This window comes from Molothrus aeneus, chromosome 5, assembly GCF_037042795.1.
Source record: "Molothrus aeneus isolate 106 chromosome 5, BPBGC_Maene_1.0, whole genome shotgun sequence".
Lineage (NCBI taxonomy): Eukaryota > Metazoa > Chordata > Aves > Passeriformes > Icteridae > Molothrus > Molothrus aeneus.
In genome coordinates, this window is record NC_089650.1 from 11,871,946 (window position 1) to 11,882,731 (window position 10,786).

Sequence of the window (10,786 nt, forward strand, 5' to 3'; positions counted from 1 at the left end):
TTTTTGCCTGCTTCATTGAAATATGTTTACAATTTTTTAGAAGGAAAAAGTGTGTGGAAATTTGACATTGCAACATCACATGCTAGAACCAGTCCAACGCATTCCACGCTACGAGATGCTTCTAAAGGACTACCTAAGGAAATTGCCTCAGGATTCCCTAGACTGGAAAGATGCTGAAAGTAAATATCTTCAGGCCATTAAAGGAGCTATAATAAGATATTAGTAAGAGGATACTGTAAATTAAAGATATTTTCAGGAAAGATCAAGTGAAGACTTACCCACGAAAAGAATGATCAGTTAAATCATAGCATTCCTTGAAAAAAAAAAATCTGTTTGGATTTAAGTTAATTTTAAAGCCATAAAGCCTTTAGTATTCTCCTGGAGCACAGAAGTTTTACTTTGGTTTTGGAATAGCGCACAGGTTTTGATTTGGTTGCTTTGCAGATGATCAGGGCTTGTGGTGGCTTTTTAATTTATTTTTGTTGGCATTTTGGTTTGCTTTATGCACATTTGGAATGTTTGACTGCTATTTGTAAAAAAGTGAAGTTAGGCTCATTGTATTTTGAAGCTTCTGCAGGGAAAAAGCACAGCCCTCTTTTAAATTTCTTCCTCTCTGTATTTACATGGGAACAGTTCAAGGTATTTGCATGGAGTATTCAAATTCACTTGCGAGATAATTCTTTTAAATGTTTCATTTTTAGTACCATTACAGTAAACACTTGTAAGATGAGCTGTTTCAACTGAAAAAATATAGTTTGACTTTGTGAACTACTTTGAGAAAAGGAGGGAGAGAACCAAGACTGTTCTTTTCACAGAAAAATGTGATTCTAAGTACTGAAGTGCTAGAGTAAACTGCAATAATTCTCTTCTTCTTTCCATATTATTGTTTCTATTTGGTACCTGACTTTTTTAATGCCTTCAACTTTACCTTGTTTTCTTTTTATTGCTAACTGAAGAAATTTATTGTACTTTGTAATTTACGTAAAAACAACAAACATTTTTGTAGAATTACCACAGTGCCCCCCCCCCCTTTCCCCCCCTGTGTAGTACATAAATAAGTAAAAGTACAGCTTTTTGGTTTTACTTACTGTATTTTTCTTCTGTCTAGAATCCCTGGAAATTATATCCACTGCAGCAAGTCACTCAAACAGTGCAATAAGAAAGATGGTAATTGATCCTTATTTTCCTGATCACTTTTCAGTATATTTCAATATTTGGTCAAGCTAGGAGAGTGAATTGCAAATCTTCCCTAAAATGGCAAGAATTGGTTTCTTGGGTCGAAGTGATTGTTCCTATTTAACGTATATATACAGTTCCTGGAAATAATAGACAAAATCTGTCATTGCAACAAATTCTCTGAAGTGGAAAATGGGACATACTTAGTTATTCTCCTGGCTCAAATCCCTGATACTGCACTGAACCCTTACCCATGTTTCATCTGTTCCTGTGAGTGCAGGACAATGTTTGTAAAGAGCAGTTACTGTTTCTCTGCCTGACTGGGCTGGAATGATAGGATCTTAATTGAAATGTGAGATGTTTTGGGCAAGAAATAATGCAGACTGTATAAACAATTTAAAAACAAATTTTAAAAATTACTAAGGATATAACATTTCTAAAAGTATTTCTAGCTTTGTCAACTAAATTAATCAGTCAGACCACACATGCTGGGTATAAATATATTTTCCAAATCTCAACAGTCTCCCGATTTATGCCAGCTCCCATCATTTAATTTAAACTGCATCAAGACCTGTGTTTTCAATTAATAACTTTTATAATTGTGTTTTCACCATTAAGGAGAATCTAAAGAAGTTGTTGGAGATCTATGAGATGCTGGGAGAAGAGGAAGACATCGTGAACCCTTCAAATGAGCTGATCAAAGAAGGGCAGATCCTTAAACTGGCTGCTCGCAACACGTCTGCCCAAGAGCGCTACCTTTTCCTGGTGAGTGTGGTGGCTGCTGCTGCTGCTGCTGCTGAGAACTTTGAAACCCTCATTAAACTGAAATGTAAAAGCTTAGGATCTTTGCCCTGATGGATTGGGTGTTGAGGTCCCAGTAAGTAAGTCTCATGGTTCTGTGGGAGCTTTTCGTCGTGGCAGGTCATCCTCTCAGCTGCAGTTTGAAAAGCACAGCCATGCTCCCTTACAACTCCTGTGGAAGAGGTTTGGTGGAGTTTGTTGCTTCCCATGCATTGAAAATTGCTGGTATATTTTTGCTCAGGGGTCTCTGGCATGGCCCCTCTTCTGGTTAATAAAGGGTAGTGACAGGCACAGCTCCTCCTTATCTGTGCTTCAAACAAAAGAAGAAATCATACAATAGAAAGACTTCAGCTGGGGCCAGACAGCTGACTTAAATGATGTTCTCTTCCTATGAGAGGTGACAAGCTCAAATGTGCTGTGTCTCTGATACAGACTAGGCAATAGTCTAGTCAGGATTTCTATGAAATAGGATTGAACTGAAGTGACTTTTCAACTGAAGTGAATTTTTCTTTTCAATAATTAATTTTGAGAAGAATGAGAGAGGGAAAAAGTGAGAAAATTAAACACTTTATATCTGATTTAATAACTGTACTTCTAGGCTGTGGCTTTAGACATTTAAACATTATTTGAAGTTCTACTTTAGTAAAGGAATATATCTTTGTCCTGCTCTCTGTACTATTTTTTCCCCTCGTGATATGGAGGGTTTCAGGGAATAAAAACTGTAAGAAATGTTCTTTTGTCTTGGAGAAATGATAAATAATGTCTTTGAATAACATTAATTAGAACTTGTACAAAACAAAATTATTTTGGTACAGGATAAATATAAATGTATGCACTGAAAGGAAAAGTCCTTATTCTACAGTTTACAGTAGGTTTGGCAGAATTGGGGCATAAGAACAGATTTAGTTAGAAAAGCTTCACATTGGCATAGAACATCTGGTCTGAGTATAGTTTGATAATAAATATTATGAAGACTGCTGCACATGCAGAACAATTATTCTTAAATTCACTGAAGCTGTCCTTGAATTTTATTCCTAAAGAAATAAGAAAGAGAAGTTGTCTTGCATTAGAGCTTTGGCCTTCTCATGTGTCAGCTGATCAGGAAAGAACCTGCTTTCTCACCCACCAAGTCCAGCTTTGTGATATTGTCCAGCTCTCAGTGGACAAACTGTGGTTTTATCTGTGTTTTTCTTAGTGCAAAACCTCGTGTTTATTTTTCCCCCCAGTTTAACAATATGTTGCTCTACTGCGTCCCCAAATTCAGCCTGGTAGGATCCAAGTTCTCGGTTCGAACCAGAGTTGGCATAGATGGCATGAAGATTATAGAAACCCATAATGAAGAATATCCTCACACTTTCCAAGTGTCTGGAAAAGAGAGGACACTGGAGTTGCAGGCCAGGTAAGCAGTCTTTTTAGCCAGTTCCTTGAGACCAAATATATACATACAGAAGAGTGGATTAATAGATTTGAAGAACGAGGCAGCGGATTTCATCTTAATATTGGTGTTTTGGAAATAGCCTAGGTTGCCAAAAAATCATGAATTTTCAGTCCAAGAATCTCCCTGAGCAGAAGATGCATCTAGGATGCGTAGCACATTGGCTAACCTTGCAGAAATGCCCAAGATAGCTGTGAATGGGCTGGCTGGGGATTTGAGAGCAGTGCTAAGGCAGCCTGTCTGACTGAGGTGTTTTAGGACACTGGGTGTGATAATCACTGCTGCCTCTGGGATCTGAGCTGCCTTGGTACCAGCGAGTCTGTTCACCTCAGGGCAGGTCCAACAAACAAAGCTCTTCCTCCCAGTGGGTTTACCTGCACACAGAACAGTTTTCTGCAGAAGTAGCTGAGCATCTGCTTTCCTCTGTTCCTCAGCCCCATTTCCCATCTACTTGTTTTCTTCCAGTCCCAAATATTAACCTCCTCCTGGAAGGCAAGCTCTCCTCTTAGTTCTTGGGTCCTTTTCCTCCAGATGCACTCTTCTGACTGGCACTTTTTCTGCTCTCCAATTTATTAGTCCTTGTATCCTCCTTTTGCTGAGTTACCTTCCTCTCACTTTTTTGCATTGCCTAGGCTAAATTGCCCCTGTCTAGACTCAAATAAAGTGAGATGCTCCTTCTCTCCTTTGGTCCTGCTTAAAAATCCTATTCTTAGCAGTCAGGGTTTCATTGCAGAGAGGCAAGGATTAAATTAGCAGGAAAATGTCGATGGTGGGTATAGTTCTGCGTTGGCACCAAGTATTTGGGGACAAACCATAGCTTGCTAGCCAATGAACTTGCAAGCTTCTTTCCTTTATGGAAAACCTGTAATATTTAATGAGAGTTACAGCAGAGAATGTGCAAATATAACAGCATATAGGTATTTACCTACACTTTCATTCAATTTCAAATTAAATATATACTTTGAAAAATGGCACAAAAAAACCCTTTCCACTAAGATCTGCAAGATTTCTGGGATGAGTTTTTGGCTATCAGTCATATGTGCTGTAAATTACTGTCTGATATCTTGCTAAATATTTTGTAAATTGTTATGCCATGCACCTATTTCAATGGTGAAAGGTGGCATCTTGCTATACCATTCCTGAAGCATGTTTCAATTGGAAGAAAACTGATACAGCAAAGTAAGTTTATTTTGTTAGCTTTCCTACATTACCTGTCGGAGAAAGTTTATTGCATCAGTTTATTTTAGGTGAGGGAAGCACAGATTTTTATCTTTTGCTTTGTGATCATTGTTAGAATACATGAAGTCTGTAAAAAACTCTGAAGGAATAGATGCCACAAAGCTCTTATTCAATTATATTAGAAAAATCTTTATCAATGTGTGAGTAGTGAATGTACCCTACACCTTAATGTCCTTAATTCATGTGCTTGTATTAACACTGTAATAATTTTTAATTTACTCTTGGCATATTCTTTAGTAGGAGGATTATATTTATTTTTCAAACTCTTATTGGAGTACATTTTCAATTACTGTCTTTAAACAGCTGGTAGATTATTTCTTTGGAAGGCTGCTGGTCAGGTACTACGCTTAATAGCCCAGCATTTTGTTTTTATTGTAAGCAGGTAGGAAGAATAATTTTGGCTGCTTGGACAGGTTTCTTTTTCCTCATGTGCAGATGGTAGGTGGGAAGGGCCAACAGTAGTTTAGGTTTCAGCCAGCTTGAAACTTCTGCTAATACTGCAAAACAACAAGTGGGGAGCAGTTTTAATTGAGATGTTGTAAAGGTTCTCTTTGGCATCCTTCAGAGTAATCCATAGAAAAATTAATTTTTGTATGACTGGTATTACATGGTGCATTAGGGTTTTTTCCCAACACATTACCCAAGGAGGAGGCAACTCTTGGAGAGCCAGATACACTGAAGTGTTATGTTTCTAACTTTTTTCTTCTGGTTTGGTTTGTTTGGGGTTTTTTTTTGGTTTGTTTGCTTTTTTTTTTAAAGTTGGACAGTTAAAAATTAGTATTGTTTAAATTCTTGACATTTACTGAAGAGTTACTTGGCTTTTGCAAGAACTTGTTGATAGTAAGATAATGTTTCCTAAACTAGTCTCAAACTAATGTGTCAAATATTTCTTTTAGTTCTGAACAGGATAAAGAAGAATGGATAAAGGTAAATTCATCTACATTCTTTATTTTCTTGAACATTTTGCCACTCAAGCAATCAGAAAAGTAATATTAATGTTTTCTGTCTCTACCTTCTCTCTGCTGATCAATAACTGGTCAGAATGCAGAGTGTGTTTTAAATTTTACCATGTCTGAGGAATTTCTCCACTGTTTCCTTAGGCACTTCAGAGTACTATTGAAGCTTTTCAGCAGAGGAATGAAACTTTCAGAAATGCTATTGCTAAAGAATATGAAGACATGCCTGTTGAAGTCTCTGTAAGCTGCTCTTATTCCTTTGTAACCTTCTTAATACCCATTGTGTTCTTCAATAAGTGGAAAAAGTTTGGCAGAAACTTTGTTTTCAAGCTCATCTTTCTTAAAGCAGAGTAATCACAAAGCAGTCATCTTATTGGTAATTATTTTTCTTCAAAATGCCAAATCTTGTAAACAAGCCTCTTTCTTTCTTGAAACACGTTACAGAGCCCCCTTTCAGTGATGCATCACGATTTTTGACTGGGTTCTTTATTATTTCTTTTCTAGATTTCAAAATGCATCTTGAGCTATGTTTTGTCATTTCCTTTCCAGAGGATGAGTAACAACGGGTCTGGGATAGCTCTGACCTGCTCGGCACAGCTGTCCGAGCTCCCGTTCTTAGCTGCAGGCAACCTTTGCAAGCTTAAGTGTTATCAGCTCTTTAGTGATTATCAGCTCATTGTGATTTCAGCCCTTCAGCTTGCTAGGTGCCTAGGCAGGCAGATGCAGGGAGAGAGAGGAGAAGGCTATGTGAGGTTCCACAGGGATGTCTTTATTGAATCTTCTGCAAAGGTTCCCAGTGACAGCTCTTCTGCCCGAGCTGGGCAAAAGCAGCTCTTTATATAGGGTACAGGGGTTTTGGAAATTGTCCAGTAGCAAGGGTTAAAGGAAAGTGACCTATAGTCTTACAGAGAGATAAGCAAGGGGTCTGAAGGCAGAAGAGAGGGGCTTCTAGTCCAGTCACCATGACCTGGCATTTCCTATCTTGGATTTCTGACCGCCAGGGAAGTCTTACAGGCTCTGGGCCTGCTACAGATGAGAATAACTATTTTCCCTATTTCAAGTACTGTGCAGTTTTTTACTAGGCTTTTAAAATTCTTTTCTCCTCCTCCTGGCCCTCCTTTAGAATGCTGAGCTTGGGAAGAGGGCGCCGAGGTGGATCCGGGACAACGAGGTCACCATGTGCATGAAGTGCAAGGAGCCCTTCAACGCGCTGACGAGGAGGAGGCACCACTGCCGAGCGTGTGGACATGTGAGTGCACATCCTCCTGCTGCAGCTGCTCAGCATTGCTGCCAGGGTCTCCAGGCACCTGCCTGGCTTCTCATGGCTCCTTGTCATCATACTGTCTTAGAATGGCTTGGTTGGAAGGGACTTTAAACATCACCCAGTCCCTGTGGTCACCAAATGTTGCGGTGTTGTGGGGGTCCCCAGGACGAGGTGAGAGATGAGAATTGACTCCAAGTCAGAGAATGATGAGAGATGAGAATTGGCTCCTTCTCAGAAGGCTGATTTATTATATTATGATATGATATTATATTAAAAGAAAATTATATACTAAAACTATACTAAAGAAAGAGAAGGCTAGACAAGAATGAATAATAAAAACTCCTGACTGACCAGAGTCCTGACACAGCTGGACTGGGATTGGTCATTAGGTTAAAACAATTCACATGCTGGGTAAACAATTCTCCAAATCACATTCCAAAGGAGCAAAACATGGAGAAGCTGAGGCTTCTCATCTTGCCAAGAGAAGAAATCCTGGCTAAGGGAGTTTTCACAAAATATCACAGTGACAAGTCCCAACCCCAGTGCTGTGGGCAGGGACCTTCCAGCAGACCAGGCTGCTCAGACTCCCATCCAGCCTGGCCTTGAACCCCTCCAGGGATGGGGCATTCATCCACAGCTTCCCTGGGCAGCCTGGCCAGTGCTGTGGAGTTTGCTGCTGCACTTGTAGCTGCAAGAAGCAGCTCTGCACACCACCAAGGACCCTCTGCCTACTCTAGTCTTTAGAAACATATATTCGTGTATAATGTCCCAAGGCACTGCACACAGTATATTGTTAATTTTGAGAGAATTCTACTAATATGAAGAGTTTCAAGACCATATTAAGATGGCATAACCCAGCATTATTTCAGGCAGCACTGGTTGGCTCCACCAAAAACCATAAAACCTTGCAGTTTTTCATTAGGTTAACTTAGAGCTGCTCCCAGCTGGGTTCAGTGTGTAAGTGTGAACATGTGCAAAGAATCAGAGAAGGAGGGAATGTAAGGGTGGGGAGAGAATTTTGCTGCTGCTTTCCATGTGGGATACTACAGTAACACATCCAGCTTGAAAGCAGCCATCAGGCAATAGTAGTATGACTTGTGAGTTTTCAGAAGGTAACAAAAAAACAGCAAACACACTGTGCTTTCTTTCTTGCCACCTAGCAGCTCTGCCTGTCTCCACCAGATGGTAGTACAAGCTCAGGTTTAATATTTGTGGTACAGGGTGTATTGTCAGATTTCTTTCTTATGTTTTAAGTGGTATGAGGGGTTGCTGCATTCATAGTGCTGCTTTTGTGCTTTGCAGGACACTAGAGACTTTTTCGGATGCTCTAAATTATTGAGTTTACAGTTGTCATAGAGATCTTCCCCCAGATCTTTTTGTCTTAAAATTCTGTTAATGTTGAAAGCACACCCTCTGTTTTTATTTCTCTTTTTGTTTAGACTCCTAACTACTTCCTTCTATTATAGTTCTATCAGATCTCCTTGTGCTTTATTTTCAAAAGACTTTTTTCATGGGAGGTAATTTTGGATAGCAGTGATGGCTTTCAAGAAGTGACTAATTTGGAATACTTAACTAGGATTGTCTAGAGCTACAAGCTGAAGGTGGTGATCTGGATTAGCACTGCAAAGCCTTGGTCCACAACAAAATTTTGTTCAGATGTGTTAATGGTTCAAGTCCATTTATCTACCTTTCTTTCTTGAAATAACATCACTCATATGTTTTATTCAGGCCATCTTTTATTCATGTGAAAGAAAAATTCTGTGGAAAATCAGTTCTAATGAAACAACTTTGATATCTCTCTTTGATATGAGATATCAAAGTTGAAATACTGAGAAGAAAAATCAGGAAAAATCAATGGATATTGGCTTATTTAGTCTGTGTATTTATGATTTGATTTTAAAATTGTAAATTTTATATATATAGGTGTATATCTACAGATGTAAACATGCTAATATTTCTTGACAAGTAAAAAAAGTAGCCATTTCTGATTTTATCAGCCTTATATCATTAAAAGATCATCTCAATTGTAGGTTTTTTTTAATCTGATAATTTCATTCTGGTTACATAGAAAACCAGGTGGTGAATGTACCTTTTCAGATTGGCATATATTGGCATAATGAAACTGCCAGCATGGCTTGGGCTATATTCTCATTCTATACCTAACTTGAAACTACAGATATAATTAAAAGCTAAATGTGATTTTATGCAAAGTACAGAATTTCCATCAGATAAATAGGAAGAAGTGCTTCTAGTTAAGAAGTAGTGGCACAAATTTGGAAAATCATTATTTTCAAATAAGTTATTGCTGACATATTATAAAGACATCTTTCTTGTTCTGTATAATTAAAAATATACTACAAAATACTTTAATACTAATTTTTATTTCTATTTTAATAAACTTCTATGAATACTTAAATATTATATGTATTTTTTTTCTAAGGTGGTTTGCTGGAAATGTTCTGATTACAAAGCACATCTCGAATATGATGGCAATAAATTGAACAAAGTCTGTAAGGATTGCTATCATGTTATAATTGGTTGTACAGACAGTGAAGAAAAGAAGAGGAAGGGCATCTTGGAGGTATGTAATTCAAAAATACTGTATATGTATTGCTGCAATCCTTTTGGTTCGTCAGTAGGTGAAAAATGGTAGCATTCTTGCAGAGTTTATTTTCTCTTTGAGAAATAAAAAGTACATGGACCAATTTCATATCATTCCATACATTTTGGTTTCCAGTACTCACCTTTGCGAAAGTGCTTTGTTTTTTGCAACTTTACATTCTTAAGGGAATTATAAACCTTAGAGCTTGTTTGCTTCTCTCAGTTACATCAGCTCCTGTGACAAAATGTAACCTTCCCTTATAAATTTTCAGTTTTCTTCTTCTGCACTTAAGCTTTCATCACACCAAACCCCACTGCTATCAGTTGGTTTTCAAAAATATGTACCCAGACTGAAAGAACTGGGGATGAAAACAATGAGAATGGGGGAGAGTTTTCCTCTTCCTTCAGAGTAGTAGGATAGTGTTTTGATCAGTGTATAAAGTGGGCCTTTAAGTTGTCAGGTTGTCCTCAGCTTTTGGCATCTGAAAAGTTAAGGTCAATGGAAATTTTAGCACATAATTATTTTGTGTTCTTTCTTATCATCTCAAGTTTACTATTTAATTTGAGTAGCATTTTACTCTGTCTACAGGTTTTAAGCAATTAATCTAATCTTTTCTCTAGGATTAGTGCTTGAATACTTATGTTATTCTTAAAAATGTGCTTGAACTTGATTCTGTCGTAATATTTTGACTGCCAAAGTAGATAAGTTGTCATGTGGGATAGTTAGTGGCACTTCAGTGCCTAACATGGTGCTATTTTGGAAATCAGACATTTTTGTAGATACTCAGATACAGACAAAGGCAGGCTGTGGTGGCAAAATGAAAATTGGAGTGATATAGGAGTCTATAAACCAAAGTTACTGATGGAAAAAGGAACATATTACATGTGCTAAGGGAATGTGTGTTGTAATTGCATATGTTATATATATATATATATATATATATATATATATATGTTCTCCATAAATCCAGTCCTTCATAATCTTTCTTGGGTATTTCCTGAAGCCTTTCTGCAGATACTGTCCAAGAGCTGATGTGAATGGCAATGTATTTCCTGCTTTTCTGTTCTTTCTGTTTTTAGTCTTTATTGAAGGAAAATTTAGTTTCCTTTTTATGCTTTCCACTGTCTCCTAGATTGAATCTGCAGAAGTATCTGGAAATAGTGTCATATGTAGCTTTCTTCAGTACATGGAGAAGTCCAAGCCCTGGCAGAAGGCATGGTGTGTCATACCCAAACAGGAGGCTCTTGTGCTCTACATGTATGGTGCTCCACAGGTATGTACAGGGGAAATGGGAAAGATTTTAGTTAATTATT

At 37.9% G+C, this 10,786-nt stretch overlaps 1 protein-coding gene across 1 annotated transcript in view; it reads left to right on the top strand.

The window, feature by feature from the left end:
• FGD4 (FYVE, RhoGEF and PH domain containing 4) overlaps window positions 1–10,786 on the top strand; it is a 56,475-nt gene that overhangs the window by 38,676 nt on the left and 7,013 nt on the right. The window contains exons 8-16 of the mRNA XM_066549643.1: window positions 41–179; window positions 1,109–1,167; window positions 1,795–1,941; window positions 3,204–3,376; window positions 5,548–5,578; window positions 5,752–5,847; window positions 6,731–6,856; window positions 9,312–9,452; window positions 10,606–10,746. Coding sequence (XP_066405740.1) covers window positions 41–179; window positions 1,109–1,167; window positions 1,795–1,941; window positions 3,204–3,376; window positions 5,548–5,578; window positions 5,752–5,847; window positions 6,731–6,856; window positions 9,312–9,452; window positions 10,606–10,746 — 1,053 coding nt within the window. The remainder of the gene's footprint in view (window positions 1–40; window positions 180–1,108; window positions 1,168–1,794; window positions 1,942–3,203; window positions 3,377–5,547; window positions 5,579–5,751; window positions 5,848–6,730; window positions 6,857–9,311; window positions 9,453–10,605; window positions 10,747–10,786) is intronic.